General features: G+C 45.2%; 1 protein-coding gene across 1 annotated transcript in view; it reads left to right on the top strand.

The window, feature by feature from the left end:
* The first annotated feature begins 10283 nt into the window (after positions 1–10283).
* Positions 10284–18633, top strand: part of mao (monoamine oxidase) — an 87815-nt gene continuing 79465 nt past the window's right edge. The window contains exon 1 of the mRNA XM_060929836.1: positions 10284–10391. Within this exon, the coding sequence (XP_060785819.1) occupies positions 10343–10391 (49 nt within the window). The 5' untranslated portion in view covers positions 10284–10342. The remainder of the gene's footprint in view (positions 10392–18633) is intronic.

The following is an 18633-nucleotide window of genomic DNA, read 5'->3' as shown; positions in this document are numbered from 1 at the left end:
TGAGCCTGGGCAGAACAAGATTGTGAAATTAAAGCATGTGAAGAGTGCCCATCTTGCTTGACATGGGTTCAATCTTTTGGCCTTCTGTGGCAGCAAGGGCATGGTCAAGCATCGGTCTGTGACAGGAGGGTGGAGTCAGGGAAGGTAAGTGGCAGAATCACTACACCTGTTGTTAATTAATGTGTTTGTGTCTTCCCAGTGACTGCGCCCTATTTAAGGAGAGAGAGCGAGAGCAGAGGGAGCTCTCTCCCGAACCAGATGACTGGAATGTGTGTGCGTGCATGTGTGGCTGAGAGAGAAAGATTTGCACTGAAAAGTGGAAATAAAAGAGTTTTGTGAACTCAGTTCTGTCCTGCCGTCCTTCTGTGCTCCACCCACTTACACAAACTGTCACAGTGGTGCTGAAACCCGGGATGAGCACAGAAGAGAACAGCTCCATGGAGTCCTCCACCTTCGCCGACCTGATCCACGCCCTCGCCACGGCCCAACAGAGCCAGCACCAGGCGCTGCTCGCCCTCCGAAAGGAGCAAGAACAACGGTTTGAGGCCCTGGTGCTGGCGCAACAGGAAGATCGTCGGGCATTCCGGCACCTCCTCACGTTGACAGGGTCCACCATCTCCACCGCCGCGGGCCCTTCCCCCCTCACCCTCACGAAGATGGGCCCGCAGGATGACCCCCGAGGCATTCCTCACAATCTTTGAGCAGGTAGCGGAGACCTCGGGGTGGCCGGTGGAACAGCGCGCAGCATGCCTCCTCCCCCTGCTAACGGGAGAGGTGCAGCTGGCCGCGCTACAGCTCCCCGCCAACCGCCGGCTGGCCTACGCGGACCTTCGCCGGGCCGTCCTCCAGCGGGTGGGACACACCCCGGAACAACAGTGTCAGCGTTTCCGCGCTCTGCACTTGGAGGAAGTCAGCCGGCCGTTCGCGTTTGGCCAGCAACTCCGGGACGCCTGCTGGCGGTGGTTGAGGGCCGACAGCTACGACGCTGAGGGACTCATCGACCAGGTGGTACTGGAGCAGTTCGTCGCGCGTTTACCAGCGGGAACCACAGAGTGGGTCCAGTGCCACTGCCCGGCGTCGCTGGATCAGGCAATCGAGCTGGCGGAGGACCATCTGGCGGCTGTCCTGACGGCAGGACAGCAGACGACCTCTTCTCTTCTCTCCTCTCTCGCTCTCTCCCCTCCTCCTGTGTCTCCTCCTCGCCCTATTCCCCCACCGCAGAGGCGGGGGCTGGCACCACCTCAGCCGGCCCGCCGCACCCGCGGTGCCCTCCCGTGTCTCCCTTCTGTGTCCGTCTCTCTCCCCCCTCAGGTGAGTGAGCCCCAGAGCACTAGTGCAGAGAGGAAGCCCGGGCCGGTTCGCTGGCGCGGCGGGGAGCTGGGCCACCTCCAACAGCAGTGCTCGGTAATGGAGGTGGGCGCGGTGGTTCGGATCCCCGACTCACCGGGAGCCGCCCTCGGTCGGGCCGGAGCATATCGCATACCAGTGAGTATCCAAGGGGATACATATCAGGCATTGGTGGATTCTGGCTGTAATCAGACCTCAATCCACCAAAGCCTGGTGCAGGACGAGGCATTGGGGGAAGCACAATTGGTGAAGGTGTTGTGTGTGCACGGGGATGTTCACAACTACCCTTTAGTGTCGGTCCACATTTTTTTTTGAGGGGAAAAATTTGTAGTGAAGGCGGCGGTTAATCCTCGCCTTACCCACTCTCTAATTTTGGGGACTGATTAGCCGGGATTTCGGGATTTAATGACACATTTAGTGAAGAGTGGGTCCTGTCATTTAACAGGGGGAGGTCCCGGTGTCGCATTGGCGGGAGCAGCTGTCACAGAGCCGTCTACGTCATCTCCGCGTCAGAGTGAGGAGCCGCCGGCTCCTCCTCTCTCTCTCTGGGAATCCCTCACGGATTTCCCGTTAGAGCAGTCGTGAGACGAGACTCTGCGGCATGCGTTTGACCAAGTGAGAGTAATCGATGGTCAAACGCTCCCGCCGAACACCACTCCGTCCTTCCCCTACTCCGCGATTATGAAGGATAGATTACACCGAGTGACACAGGACACTCAAACTAAAGAGCGAGTCACACAGCTTTTAATTCTGAAGAACTGCCGGGAATTGGTATTCCAGGCAGCTCAGTTTAATCCCATGGCTGGACACTTAGGGCAGGATAAAACACTAGCCCGAATAATGGCCCGGTTCTATTGGCCAGGGATTCGCGGCGATGTCTGTAGGTGGTGCATGGCATGCCACGAATGCCAGTTAGTAAATCCAGCGGCCATTCCAAAAGCGCCTTTGCGCCCTCTACTGTTAATCGTGACCCCGTTCGAAAGAATTGGGATGGATCTCGTCGGGCCATTAGATCCGTCAACATGAGGGTATCGCTTTATATTAGTTCTAGTGGACTATGCAACACGATACCCGGAAGCAGTGCCTCTTCGCAATATCTCAGCACGCAGTATTGCGGAGGCACTCTTCCGCGTTATCTCCCGAGTTGGAATCCCGAAAGAGATTCTGACTGACCAAGGCACCTCGTTTATGTCACGTACACTGAACGAACTGTATGGGTTGTTGGGTATTAAGCCGATCCGCACCAGCATGTATCACCGACAAACGGACGGTTTAGTTGAACGGTTCAATTGCACCCTCAAGAACATAAATAAAAAAAATTCGTAAGTGAGGATGCACGTAATTGGGATAGATGGCTCGAACCCTTGCTCTTTGCAGTGCAAGAGGTCCCCCAAGCCTCCACGGGGTTCTCCCCGTTTGAATTGTTATACGGGCGTAAGCCGCGCGGCATCCTAGATGTGCTGCGGGAAAATTGGGAGGAGGGACCTTCACCAAGTAAAAACGAAATCCAATATGTTATGTACCTGCACGCAAAACTCCACACACTCACGCACCTAACTCAGGAGAATTTGCGGCAGGCCCAAGAACGACAGACCCGCCTGTATGACAAGGGTACACGCCTTAGGGAGTTCGCACTGGGAGAGAAAGTACTCATACTGTTGCCCACATCGAGCTCCAAATTAGTCACCAAGTGGCAAGGACCCTTTGAGGTCACACGGCGAGTCGGGGACTTTGTCTATGAGGTAAGGCGAACGGATAGGGGTGGGGCGCTACAGATTTACCACCTCAACCTGCTCAAACTCTGGAACAAGGAGGTCCCCGTGGCGTTGGTGTCGGTGGTTCCGGAGAAGGCGGAGCTGGGGCCGGAGGTGCAAAAGGGAACATTGGCATCGAGTACCTCTCCGGTCCCCTGTGGAGACCACCTCTCCCCGACCCAACTCGCGGAGGTTGCCCAGTTGCAGACCGAGTTTTCGGACGTATTCTCGCCCCTGCCCAGCCGCACCAACCTCATAGAGCACCACATCGAGACGCCCCCGGGGGTGGTAGTGCGTAGCCGCCCTTACAGGTTACCCGAGCACAAGAAAAAAGTGGTTCGGGAAGAACTCGAGGCCATGCTCGAAATGGACATCGTCGAGGAGTCCCACAGTGACTGGAGCAGCCCGGTGGTCTTGGTACCCAAGGCCGACGGGTCGGTCCGGTTCTGTGTCGACTATAGAAAAGTCAATGCGGTGTCTAAATTTGACGCGTACCCAATGCCTCGTATTGATGAGTTGCTCGATCGGCTAGGCACGGCTCGTTTTTACTCAACACTGGATTTAACAATGGGTTATTGGCAGATCCCCTTGACTCCATTATCCCGGGAAAAGACGGCCTTTTCCACACCGTTCGGCTTACACCAATTCGTCACACTTCCTTTTGGGCTGTTTGGGGCGCCTGCTACATTTCAGCGGCTGATGGACAGGGTCCTCCGCCCCCACGCCACCTATGCGGTCGCATACCTTGACGATATCATCATTTATAGTAATGACTGGCAGCGGCGCTTACAACACCTGAGGGCCGTCCTTAAGTCGCTGAGGTGAGCGGGTCTCACAGCCAACCCAAAGAAGTGTGCGATTGGGCAGGTGGAAGTACGGTATCTGGGCTTCCACTTGGGCAATGGGCAGGTGCGTCCCCAAATTAACAAGACAGCAGCAATTGCGGCCTGCCCGAGGCCCAAGACCAAAAAGGGGGTGAGACAGTTCCTGGGGCTGGCTGGCTACTATCATAGGTTTACACCTAATTATTCGGACGTCACCAGCCCGCTGACTGATCTCACTAAAAAGGGGGCACCAGATCCGGTCCAGTGGACGAAGCAATGCCAGCGGGCTTTCTCTAAGGTAAAGGCTGCACTGTGTGGGGGGCCACTTTTACACTCCCCTGAATTTTCTCTCCCCTTTATGTTGCAGGCGGATGCGTCGGACAGAGGGCTGGGGGCTGTTTTGTCCCAGCAGGTGGAGGGGGAGGATCGCCCAGTCTTGTACATTAGTCGTAAGCTGTCGGTGCGTGAGGGGCGCTACAGCACCATTGAGAAGGAGTGCCTGGCGATCAAATCGGCGGTCCTCGCCCTCCGGTACTACCTGCTGGGACGCCCTTTCACCCTCTGTTTGGACCACGCGCCCCTCCAGTGGCTCCACCGCATGAAGGATGCCAACGCATGGATCACCCGTTGGTATCTGGCACTCCAACCCTTTAACTTCAAGGTGATTCACAGGCCGGGGGCGCAGATGGTCGTGGTGGACTTCCTCTCCCGTCAAGGGGGGGGAGTCGGCTGCAGGCCGGACAGCCGCCCAGCCTGAGTCGGGCGGTGGGGGTATGTGGCAGCAGGGGCGTGGTCAAGCATCGGTCTGTGACAGGAGGGCGGAGTCAGGGAAGGTAAGTGGCAGAATCACTACACCTGTCGTTAATTAATGTGTGTGTGCGTGTGTGGCTGAGAGAGAAAGATTTGCACTGAAAAGTGGAAATAAAAGAGTTTTGTGAACTCAGTTCTGTCCTGCCGTCCTTCTGTGCTCCACCCACTTACACAAACTGTCACACCTTCTTAAGATAGTTGAGGTTCTTATGATTGGTCAGTGTCACAAAGGGGTGCGAGCTCCCTCCAGCTAGTGTCTCCACTCTTCGAGAGCTAGTTTAATGGTGAGTAGTTATCTGTTCCTGAGGTCATAATTCCTTTCTGCAGAGGTGAATTTCTTTGAGAAGGTGGCCACTGGGTGAAGCTTGTGTTTCTCACTGAAGCGTTGAGACAAGATTCCTCCTACTCCTGTGTCAGAGGCATCAACTTCAACCATGAATGGCTTGGCCAGATCAGGATGCTGTAGGACTGGGGCAGAGGTGAAGACATTCTTGAGTTGGTTGAAGGTCTCTTCTGCTGAAGGGTTCCATTGAAGACGCTTGGGTCCCTTCTTGAGTAGGGCCGTTAGAGGAGCAGCAATTGTGCTGAAGCCTCTAATGAAATGATGGTAGAAGTTGGCAAAGCCTAAGAAACATTGATGCGCCTTTATAGATGTGGATACTGGCCAGGACGTGACTGCAGATACCTCGACCGCCAACGTCTGCAACTCGATGGTGTAATCCGAAGTAGACCGGGACCCCTGCCACAGCTCCATGAGCTCTCTGGCTGCCTCCTGGCCAGACAGAGAGTGGTCAAAAGTTCACCTCATCTCCTCGGAGAAATCCTTAAACTGGAACAAAAGGGTGCATTGGCGTCCCAGACTGCTGTTCCCCACTCTCTGGCCTTGCCGGTGAGGAGCGTTATTGTATATGCTACCCAGGAGCATTCTGTGGGGAAGGCCAGAGGTTGCAGTTCTAGGATTAGCAAACATTGAGACAAAAACGATCTGCAAGTACCTGGTTCTCCATTGTAGGACTGAGGCGCTGGAAGTCTCAGTTTGTGGAGAAAGGCGGTGGCAGGAGCTGAAGTAGGAGATGGCTGAGCAGGGGTAGGCACGGCTTGACAGCGCTACATCTGCATGGTGAGAAGGTTGAGTGCGTTGGACAGGGTGGCGAGGTTCTGGGTAATTTGTTATAGGCCTTGTTGATGGGTCCTGAGGAGAGACCCTTGCTGCTGTATAGCTGTTCTCAAATGGGTCAGTTCTGCTGGATCCATGTTGGCCAGAACGTACTGTTAGGGGTGGTGGAGGTGTGGTGAGATAGGATCCAAAAGCAGAACACGACTCAGACAGTAATCCAATAAATGGGGTGGTTTTAATCCAGGAAAAAAGTAGCAAAATTAGTCCATGTAAAAAAGGAGACAAAAACTTGACAAAACAAATGAGGCAGACAAGGACAAGAAAAACACTAGTACAAAAAACCATGAACAAGAAAAAAATGCTAGTGCAAAAAAACATAAACGAGAAAAAGCTAGTGCAAAAAAACATAAACGAGGGAAAAACACTGGAGAGAAACTAGATAGAACTCGACGCCAATGGCGTCGATGGGGATGCCTCCACCCAGTAGACTACACGCCTTATTAAGTTGTGATTTGGGGATGGACATTTGACCTCACAGTAAGCTTGACCTGGTGAAATTACTTGTATCAGCCTGGGAGACATTGTGTTCACAAGGTTTTCGGACAGACATTTGACCTCACAGTGACCTTGACCTTAGACCTTTTGAGCTCAAAATATAATCAGTTTATCTTTGTCCCCAAATGCACAAATGGTGAAAGTCTGGTGAAATTCCTTTCATTCGCCTTTGAGATATTGTGTTCACAAGGTTTTCGGACAGACATTTGACCTCACAGCGACCTTGACCTTAGACCTTTTGAGCTCAAAATATAATCAGTTTATCTTTGTCCCCAAATGCACAAATGGTGAAAGTCTGGTGAAATTCCTTTCATTCGCCTTTGAGATATTGTGTTCACAAGGTTTTCGGACAGACATTTGACCTCACAGCGACCTTGACCTTAGAACTTTTGAACTCAAAATCGAATCAGTTCATGTTTGTCCCAAAGTGCACAAATGGTGAAAGTTTGGTGAAATTCCTTTCATTAGCCTTTGAGATATCGCGTTCACAAGGTTTCGGGACGGACACACGCACGGACGCACGGACAGACGGACAACCCAAAAACATAATGCCTCCTGCACCTTATGGTGGCAGAAGCATAAAAAGCATAAAGGCACAGAAACGGCTAGGGAAAACAAACAAGACGTTCTGGCAAAAACAGAGTCTGAAAACCGCCTATTTAAACACAGCAGTGAAAACCAGGAAGTGAGTTCATGGGAGAAGGAATTCCTGTCCCAGATCCAGATCGGCACTGGCGTGAGAGATCCATAATTCCCGGAGTGGATGTCCGGGGCGGAGCATGACACAAGCATGAAACAGAACTTGATTAAATCATGTAAACAAGCCATATTACACTGTAAAAAAAAAAGTTGAGAATACTTGAAATTTCAAGGCAACCGTCTGCATTAAGAATTTTATGTTTTGCCAACGATGTGCCCATGATAATCCAAACTATGATAAAACTGTTATCTTTATTAAGAATTCTTAATTAAGTCCATTTTCAATTCCTCATTCTGCCAACATAGATTTCTCTTTTTGCTGAACAGTGGCATTCACAGTAGTGCAAAAAGGCAATTGAGGTTATCACAACTTTTTTTTTAGATTTTTTTGGGGCTTTTTTCACCTCTATTTGGATAGGACAGCGTAGAGACAGGAAATGAGCGGGAGAGAGAGAGACGGGGAGGGATCGGGAAATGACCTCGGGTCGGAATCAAACCCGGGTCCCCGGGTTTATGGTATGGCGCCTTATCCACCTGAGCCACGACGCCCCCGAGGTTATCACAATTTATCATTAAACTATACATGCCTTTTGTCATTGTTCTACACAATTACAAAACTTCAATATTGAAATAAAGTTTTTAAAACCCATGTCGTGGGTGTGGCTCAGGTGGATAAGGCACCATACCATAAATCTGGGGACCTGGGTTTGATTCCGACCCGAGGTCATTTCCCGATCCCTCCCCGTCCCTCTCTCCCGCTCATTTCCTGTCTCTACACTGTCCTATCCAAATAAAGGTGAAAAAAGCCCCCCCCAAAAGTCTGATAACCTCAATTGCCTTTTTGTACTACTGTGAATGCCACTGTTCAGCAAAAAGAGAAATCTATGTTGGCATAATGAGGAATTGAAAATTGACTTAATTAAGAATTCTTAATAAAGATAACAGTTTTATCATAGTTTGGATTATCATGGGCACATCATTGGCAAAACATAAAATTCTTAATGCAGACTGTTGCCTTGAAATTTCAAGTATTCTCAACTATTCTTTTTTTACAGTGTACCCAGTTTATTCTCCATGTTACCCAGTTTATTCTCCACATTACCCAGTTTATTCCCCATGTTACCCAGTTTATTCTCCATGTTACCCAGTTTATTCTACACATTACCCAGTTTATTCTCCATGTTACCCAGTTTATTCTCCATGTTACCCAGTTTATTCTCCACGTTACCCAGTTTATTCTCCACGTTACCCAGTTTACTCTCCATGTTACTCAGTTTATTCTCCATGTTACCCAGTTTATTCTCCATATTACCCAGTTTATTCTCCATGTTACCCAGTTTATTCTCCATATTACCCATTTTATTCTCCACATTACCCATTTTATTCTCCACGTTACCCAGTTTATTCTCCACATTACCCAGTTTATTCTCCGCATTACCCAGTTTATTCTCCACATTACCCAGTTTATTCCCCATATTACCCAGTTTAAGGTGGCACGGTGGTGTAGTGGTTAGTGCTGTCGCCTCACAGCAAGAAGGTCCTGGGTTCGAGCCCCGGGGCCGGCGAGGGCCTTTCTGTGTGGAGTTTGCATGTTCTCCCTGTGTCCGCGTGGGTTTCCTCCGGGTGGTCCGGTTTCCCCCACAGTCCAAAGACATGCAGGTTAGGTTAACTGGTGACTCTAAATTGACCGTAGGTGTGAATGGTTGTCTGTGTCTATGTGTCAGCCCTGTGATGACCTGGCGACTTGTCCAGGGTGTACCCCGCCTTTCGCCCGTAGTCAGCTGGGATAGGCTCCAGCTTGCCTGCGACCCTGTAGAAGGATAAAGCGGCTAGAGATAATGAGATGAGATGAGATTACCCAGTTTATTCTCCATATTACCCAGTTTATTCTCCATATTACCCAGTTTATTCCCCATGTTGCCCAGTTTATTCTCCACGTTACCCAGTTTATTCACCACATTACCCAGTTTATTCTCCATGTTACCCAGTTTATTCCCCATGTTACCTAGTTTATTCTCCATGTTACCCAGTTTATTCCCCATGTTACCCAGTTTATTCTCCACATTACCCAGTTTATTCACCACATTACCCATTTTATTCTCCATGTTACCCAGTTTATTCTCCACATTACCCAGTTTATTCCCCATGTTACCCAGTTTATTCTCCATGTTACCCAGTTTATTCTCCATGTTACCCAGTTTATTCTCCATGTTACCCACTGTATTCTCCATATTACTCAGTTTATTCTCCATGTTACCCAGTTTATTCTCCACATTACCCAGTTTATTCTCCATGCTACCCAGTTTATTTTCCACATTACCCAGTTTATTCACTACATTACCCATTTTATTCACCACATTACCCATTTTATTCTCCATGTTACCCAGTTTATTTTCCACATTAACCAGTTTATTCACCACATTACCCATTTTATTCTCCATGTTACCCAGTTTATTCCCCATGTTACCCAGTTTATTCTCCACATTACCCAGTTTATTCTCCACATTACCCAGTTTATTCTCCATGTTACCCAGTTTATTCTCCATGTTACCCAGTTTATTTTCCATGTTACCCAGTTTATTCTCCATGTTACATGTTCCCCCCCCCCCCCCCCCCCCCATATTACCGGTTCATTCTCCATGTTATCCAGTTTATTCTCCACACGCCTCAGTCAAACCATAGATTCAAACATGAGTTTAAAGTTATCACGTTATAACAATATAAATGATCACGTTATAACGTGAAACCAAATTATCACGTTATAACGTGAAACGTTTCACATAATAACGTGAAAAATATATTGTTAGAACAATGTTATTATGTGATACTGATTTCTTTTTCTGGTCTGGCAGCCATTAACACGTTTCCGTAAACAAAGGTGGTAACCTTTACACAGTAAAGTAAATATGAAGGGAGTTTGGCAAAATGTTACGTTAATCGAATGGAAAGGTGAAAAATAAAATGTATTCTTTGAACATTTTTAATATTTAAAAAAATTATTTGTGTTAACATACAATTAAAATAACCGAGAGTTCACTATTATGTCTATAATGTATTTATTATTAAAAATATTAATTGAAGGACCTTCGCAGGGGGGCGTGTTGTGGGCGGGGCAAGTGTCGTATGGGCGGGGCTGCGACAGGCTCACGGTGGCTGTGGCGCTTTATTGCGTCCGCGAGCTGCACTGCTTTTCTGTGGGAGAGAGAGAGAGAGAGAGGACACTGCAGTACAGCACCATGGCAGCAAACACATACGACGTGATAGTGATTGGCGGCGGCATTTCAGGTGAGTATCACAAACACCATGCAAAAAAGAAAAAAAAACTTGATGAAATCTTATAGTGCCCTTTGACAAAGTTCGAATTGCGTCTTATTGAGAAGTGTAATGTTATAAAAGTAGTTTTATGACAGCTGTGGGACTGAAACACACACACACACGATAACGAGACGCTTTACACAGGGAGGGACTTTAGCACCTTACTGCATTATTATCATCATCATCATCATCGCTTCAGAATTAACCGAGCAGCTGGACTGGAGCCAGATTTACATGTGTACCGGTCTATAATAAAGAAATTTAAACAATAAACGATTAATTTATGTACTATGCGAGATAAAAGTTCAGTTGGTTTATGACCCCTGTGTGAGCAGAGTTCGCTTCCTGTTCCGTGAGTTTACCTGCATCCACAAGCACGCTTTTTATTTTTTGTATCATCGCCTATGCAACTCCAAGTGAATGTGTGTGTGCGTGTGTGTGTGTGAGAGAGAGCATGGTTTTCTATCGTGTTGGTGATCAAATGACCCCCCAGTGATAGTATATACACACACACACACACACACAGGGCTGCAAAAGTAGGTATACAGTAAGGATTATTCCAATATTACCTGTATTATAATAGTGTTGCTAGGTTTCATTTAATACTAGAATTCATTTAATTCATTAATTATAATAGTTTATTATTATGTTTGTATAATCAATAAAATAACGTTTTGTGCAAATGTTTTGTTTTTCAGTACTGTATACCTACTTTTGCAACCCCCTGTGTATGTATGTGTTTCATAATGTGCTATAAATTCCGTGAATGTTTTATATCTTGATTAAGTAGTTAATATAGATTCCACAACAAAATGCAAAGGAAGATATGTTTTAAGATTAAAAAAGGAGACATTTTAGTATATACACATATATACACACACACACACACAAAAAAAAAAATATATATATATATATATATATATATATATGTGTGTGTGTGTGTGTGTGTGTGTAGTTTGGGCACCCCTGGTCAAAATTGCTGTGACTGTGAACAGTTAAGCAAGTTGAAGATGAAATGATCTCCAAAAGGCATAAAGTTAAAGATGACTCATTCCCTTTATATTTTAAGCAAAAACAATTTTTTTTTATTTTCATCTTTTACATTTTCAAAATGACAAAAAAGAAAAAGGGCCGGAGTTTGCATGTTCTCCCCGTGTCCGCGTGGGTTTCCTCCGGGTGCTCCGGTTTCCCCCACAGTCCAAAGACATGCAGGTTAGGTTAACTGGTGACTCTAAATTGACCGTAGGTGTGAATGTGAGTGTGAATGGTTGTCTGTGTCTATGTGTCAGCCCTGTGATGACCTGGCGACTTGTCCAGGGTGTACCCCGCCTTTCGCCCGTAGTCAGCTGGGATAGGCTCCAGCTTGCCTGCGACCCTGTAGAAGGATAAAGCGGCTAGAGATAATGAGATGAGAATGAGATGATGAGAAAAAGGGCCCGAAGCAAAAGTTTGGGCACCCTGCACGGTTAGTACCTAGTAACACCCCCTTTGGCAAGTATCATAGCTTGTAAACACTTTTTGCAGCCAGCTAATAATCTTTCAGTTCTTACCTGGGAGATTTTCACACATTTGTCCTTGCAAAAGGCTTCCAGTTCTACAAGTTTCTTGGGCTGTCTTGCATGCAAGGGCGGGTGGTGCATAAGGGCGACTGGGCGACGCACTGCCAAAACGAAAAAAAAAGTTGTTGTTTTTTTTTAAACAAACTTTCACCAGCGCTGCTCTAGGCCGTTTTAATCTGTCTCTGGGTATCATTGTCCAATCAGGGTGGTCTTGCTTCTAGAGTACCGCCCCTTTTGGGGCGATTTCAGTCATGTTGAAAATCGCCCAAGAGTTCACTGATAGAGTCCCATGTTAATGTATTTTTTTTTCTCCTAACTGACACTTCAATGCAATCTCTGTGGGTTCCGGGGGGGGGCTTGCCCTAACATGCTTACATCACTGCGAAGCGCGGCAAAGTTGCGTTCGATCCGCTCAGTTTCTGAGGTGAGATGGATGTGGAAAGCAATTCAGTGCGGTCCTTAAAAGAAGTTCCATTTAGTCAGTGATCAAATCGAGCTAAATTGGCAACAAAACAAGCTAGACCCCCTCGACCAAATCTAAACATAAAACAAATTTTGACAAGGGGGGGAATCATATACTCGAGGTTTTACTTCAACATGGTCCCAGCGCAAATCCTGGCGAGCTGGCTGCAAGGACGCCTCAGCAGTTTTCTGCTACCCCTGCTTACTTTCCCACCCTGGAGGTGGCTCCAAGGACAACACTGCTTGGACGGTCACTGGAGTTTCGGACATGCATCATTTGTCGGAGAAAATAAAAAAACATGAGTCATCAAAGATTCACATGGGCAGCTGCCTGAAATTTTCGGCTTTTGGGAGAGTGAACATCGCTACACAACTGGATGAGGGCTACAGGCTAGCAGTTCACCGCCACAACGATGAGGTGAGCAAGAACAGGCACATATTAAACCGGCTCAGCCAACGCGTGAAATTTTGTGGAGTGTTCGAGTTAGCTCTACGAGGCAAAGACGAAACTGAGGGCTCCAGTCACCGTGGTGTTTTTCTGGGTTTGGTTGACTTCGTGACTCACACACACACACACACACACAGTCACAGAATCAGTTCACTTTTGATGTTTTCAATGTGCATTTTTATATTTGCCACACTTTGCTCTGAGAGTTAGCAGTTTGGTAATATCCTTGGTAAATACCAGTAATTGCAAGATCCACTCATCTATTTATTGTTATGTTAGCCAACTATTTACAATGTTTTGCTACAGTAAGTGCACTTTCCTGTTGTCCTTAAGTTGCACAGTCTGTAAAATTCTTGCTGGTCATGGAGTTTGAAGTACAAAATCTATTTACAGAACATTCTGTAGAACAGTACTTTCAAGATTGGCAAATAAATATGTATTATTTTTTTAAAAAATATGGTTTCCTTTCTTATTTAGTTGTTGGACATATCTTTTATAAAGATATCATTCTTGGCTATTTCACATCATACAATATTGAAATAATGTGAATAGTGAATAGGGCGTAATTGGAATTAGTCATTGTGGAGCCAAACTATTCTTCGATTGTGAATGTTGTTTGCAACTTTACACCACAGCCTATAGCTTAGGTAGCTACAGGGAAAAGATTTCTGTAATGTGCTGCCATCTAGTGGACAGAAGTGGCATGGAACTGTGATATGCAGAGAGAAAACAGTCAATAATGTCTGGCTACCTATAATGTACCTGTTGAATGAGTCACCTTGTGACATTATTGGATAAATTGCCCCTCCTGAGAAAATTTTCAGGACCCGCCACTGCTTTCATGCACTGCTCTTTTGAGATCTACCCACAGATTTTCAATGATGTTTAGGTCAGGGGACTGTGAGGGCCAGGGCAAAACCTTCAGCTTGTGCCTCTTGAGATATTCCATTGTAGATTTTGAGGTGTGTTTTGGATCATCGTCTTATTGTAGGACCCATCCTCTTTAACTTCAACTTTTTTACAGATGGTGTGACGTTTGCTTCCAGAGTTTGCTGGTATTTATTCAAATCCATGCTTCCCTCAACCAATGAAATGTGCCCTGTGCCACTGGCTGCAACACAACCCCAAAGCATGATCGATCCACACCTATGCTTCAGAGTTGGAGACATGTTCTTTTCCTGGAATTTGGCACCCTTTTTTCTCCAAACATACCTTTGCACATTGTGGCCAAAAAGTTCTATTTTGATTTCATCAATCCATAGGACTTGTTTCCAAAATGCATCAGGCGTATTTAGATGTTCATTTGCAAACTTCAGACACTGAATTTTGTGGCTAGGACACAGGAAAGGTTTTCTTCTGATGACTCTCCCATGAAGGTCATATTTGTTCAGGTGTCGCTGCATAGTAGAACAGTGCACCACCACTCCAGGGTCTGCTAAATCTTTTTGAAGGTCTTTTGCAGTCAAACAGGGGTTTTTATTTGCCTTTCTAGCAATCCAACAAGCAATTCTTTCAGAAAGTTTTCTTCATCTTCCAGACCTCACCTTGATCTCCACTGTTTCTGTTAACTGCCATTTCTTAATAACATTACAATCTGAAGAAACAGCTACCTGAAAACACTTTGCTACGTTCTTGTAGCCTTCTCCTGCTTTGTGAGCATCAATTATTTTATTATTCAGAATGCGAGGGAGTTGCTTAGAGGAGCCCATGGCTGTTGATTTTAGGGACAAGTTTGAAGAGTCAGAGAATTTATACAGCTTTGAAATCTGCATCATCTGACCTTTCCTAACGAAGAATTTGAACAAGCTACAGCTCATCTCATTATCTCTAGCCGCTTTATCCTGTTCTACAGGGTCACAGGCAAGCTGGAGCCTATCCCAGCTGACTACGGGCGAAAGGCAGGATACACCCTGGACAAGTCGCCAGGTCATCACAGGGCTGACACATAGACACAGACAACCATTCACACTCACATTCACACCTACGGTCAATTTAGAGTCACCAGTTAACCTAACCTGCATGTCTTTGGACTGTGGGGGAAACCGGAGCACCTGGAGGAAACCCACGCGGACACGGGGAGAACATGCAAACTCCGCACAGAAAGGCCCTCGCCGGCCACAGGGCTCGAACCCGGACCTTCTTGCTGTGAGGCGACAGCGCTAACCACTACACCACCGTGCCGCCCAAGCTACAGCTCAATAAGCTAATTAAGGTCTGGAACCTTGGTAAAAGTTACCTGAGAACTCAAATGTATTGGGATGCCCCAACTTTCGCATGGTGTTCCTTTTCTTTTTTCACTCTCCAATTGTACAAAACAAAAATAATACACAAATCTTGCAGAAAATGCTGATAAGAAATGTGTCGTCTTTACCATTATGCCTTTTGGTGATCAGTTCATCTTCTGCTCACTTAAGTATTCACAGTAACAGACATTTTCAGTAAGGGTGCCCAAACTTTTGTATGCCACTGTATGTGTGTGTGTGTGTGTGTGTGTGTGTGTGTGTGTGTGTGTGTGTAATGTGTGTATATATATATATATATATATATATATATATATACACACACACACTACTGTAACTACAACGTTAACCAATCTTTACCCACTTAAAGAGCACATCAAATGTAGTTGTTAAAAGCAAGTAGTAAGCTAACGTCATTCAGACTGAAGATAGAGCTAGCGTTAATGTAACACTACTTGAGTAACTCTATTAGTTAAAATTTCCCCAATGAAATCCCTCAACCGAGTTACTATCATTCCACCAGGGGGTTGTAATCAGGGGTCTTGAGTCTTATCCACAAAGAGCCAGTGTATTATACTGTGAGTAGTAAGTACTGATGAGCTTCTAAATGTCTGGTGTTAGCAGTGTTGTTTACATCGCTTCTAAGAAACGCAGAGGATGTTCAGAGGCGTTCAGTGACCGTTGAGCTGTGGATTTTTTTTTTTAGCGATTCACATAGCGAAATGATTATAAAATATATTTTTATGTACAACCATATACAATAAAATGAAAATGAAATGGCAAGTCGATGTCATGATCTAACTACCGACTGGCTGCTGTTCAGCTAAATCAAATAGTTCATGCATTAAAATACTGACACTGAGTTTGTGTGGAGCAGATCAGTCCCCATGCATTGTGTTGAATGTTGTGAACAAATTCACAGGTTGTGTTAGTCATGTGTAGTTTTAAAATTGTGTATAAATTAAAAAAAGCTGAATTATTCCAATGCAAATGCATTTACTATTGACACAAAATGTGCACAATAGAGTGCTACACATAATTTGTGTAATTTTTCTGCACATTCCTTCTAAGAGGGGAAGCTTTCTGTTTACACTCATTTTGTTACCAGTATTTGACATGTTCATGCGATGAATACACATTGTCAAACCAAACTGCTTATTGCAGTGTGGCTGTTTCAGGCTCATCCTTGTACTTGCACAAGAGTCTGTCCTAAATAGCGTAGTTATTCTTACTAATGGGTATGACCTATTCCCATGCATCCATTTTTGATAGGATACCAAAATCAAACCCCTGTGTATTCTGCCATACTCAGGACTGATCTAATAATGACAAATTCACAGAATTTGAGCTGAGTTTCTGTGGTCAAGTTATGCAAAATGTCAGGTATGGAAATATGTCAAATCTGATTCTGATCCAGCATTTCGGTTCAGTCCAATCTGGTCCAATACCAGTCCATTTGGTTGATAAAAACTTATAGCGCTGATGCCCTTAGGACAGAATCACATGGTCGTACTTCTCCATAACGCAGAATGTCATCCTTCTGTCCTTTCTGAACCTTCAAAACATTTATTCCTCCTAAGTGTACTTTAGAGTACCCGCTACATTTCATCTGTCTATAAACTCTGAGAGAATGAACCATGATGGCTGGGAATTCCATATCGAATCAGTTGACCCTTGTGTGTACTGTTATGTATCCTGTGCTTGCTAGGATACTGGTATTCTGCTTCTGAAGAACTGCCAGGCAAAAAAAACCCAAACAGAATAAAACAGCACACGGAGACAGATGAGACAGATGTGGAATGTGTGTGTGTTTGAAAGCTTTATGGTCACTTTTGGTTAAACATGCTGAGCGAAATAAGGCTGCACAGCTCTCTGTTCCATCCACTGACTTATTCGTTACTGGCAAAATCCCTTTGGCATTGTGTAATATTGTATGCTGATGGGTATATCTTTGTTTTGAAGTGCTGGGGAAAAAGATAAGACCTTTATTATCCTACAGTGGGGGAATTTCCTGTTTGCAGCAGCACAGTGGCTAGCATCAGAAGAGGACATATCAAGTCACACAAGTTAAAAAAATATATAAAAAATAATTTAATATATATCAATGCTCGAAAAACCTCATGTCTGATTGTCCGAGGTGACTAAAGTCTGTGCAAGGACGAGTAAAACTTTAATGGTAATCATCCAATCGGACGACAAAAGTTAGTGCTGGCAACCTAAGCAACGCAGGCGCCAAGAGAGCAGGGAACCAGTCTAAAGTAGCTCGTCTTGTTTCACAGGAAATGCATTAAAAAGTTTTATTCATCAACACGACAATATATAAAAGTACAAAAAATATTTTGAGGAAATCATTCAAATTTCCTTGTTTTTGGTCGAAGTATGCATGTGTTTGTGTGTACTGGAAAAGCTCGGCTCAGAGGGGTCCACGTAATTACGTGATTATACCAACTGGCTAAGGGTGACAAGGGTCAAGAAGATCGTGTGCCAGCAGCGTGGTTGAAGCGGGCAGGTGTCAAACTTGGAACATTTATTCAGTGATATTTTTTATTATTAACTCCAATCATGATATATCACAGTTGGAGTTAATAATAAACAGTATTACTGAATAATGTTCCTTACCTCTAACCAGTGTATATATATATATATATATATATATAATGATTTTTTTATTGTTTTTGATGGTTTCATATATTTCATAATATTTTTATTTTCTAAATATTTATCAACATACCGCCATTGTGGCACGGGAGCCTGTGATTGGTGGACAGCCGACAAAGGGTGTCTCCCATTAGTTGTAAATCGTGACATAAAATCGTAAACACATACGGGACCCGCTGATTGGCCGTTCACATACTGAAGCCAAGCGGAGATGTCCGGCATCTGTTGCTGTTGTCCGAAGAAAACTACAGCTAAAAAAGCTCTACTACCAGATTACTTGGACAATCTTAGTCAGAAAGAAATGAAGGATAGATATACACGGAAATTAGAGTTTATTAGCGGTTATGATCCGTACAAAATTCCTCGAAATGACTGGAGTGACGGTGCAGATTTATGGCCTAGCGTTAGCTACATATTGGAAGAACAACAACAACTTTATTCATCATACGCTTGTGAAATTCCTCTCTGCATTTAACCCATCTAAAGCAGTGAACACACACGTGTGCATGTGTGAATATACCTTCTTTTTCCTGAAGAGTCCCGACACGGAAGAACAGTTTATAAAAACTACAGAAGCAAGAAAACCTTCTTTGTATAAAGACTTTTTTCCCGACATGAGCTTTTGGGAACGGAATGTTACGAAAGCCAAAACATTTATTCTCAAAGGGCTCTGACCTAAATCCTGCCCCTTCATGTCTTATCAAGCATGTAGCTACACAGTTATCTGGACTCTGTCATTTATACAGTGATGCTTATTATTGTTAAAACAATATCTGAAGTGTTATTTGTAGAATAACAAAATATCTTACTCTCGATGTTCAAACAATATTGTAAGATTTTATTTT

This window comes from Neoarius graeffei, chromosome 9 (genome assembly GCF_027579695.1).
Source record: "Neoarius graeffei isolate fNeoGra1 chromosome 9, fNeoGra1.pri, whole genome shotgun sequence".
NCBI lineage: Eukaryota > Metazoa > Chordata > Actinopteri > Siluriformes > Ariidae > Neoarius > Neoarius graeffei.
The sequence above is the reverse complement of the archived record's forward strand: the minus strand, read 5'-3'. Positions and strand labels throughout refer to the sequence as shown.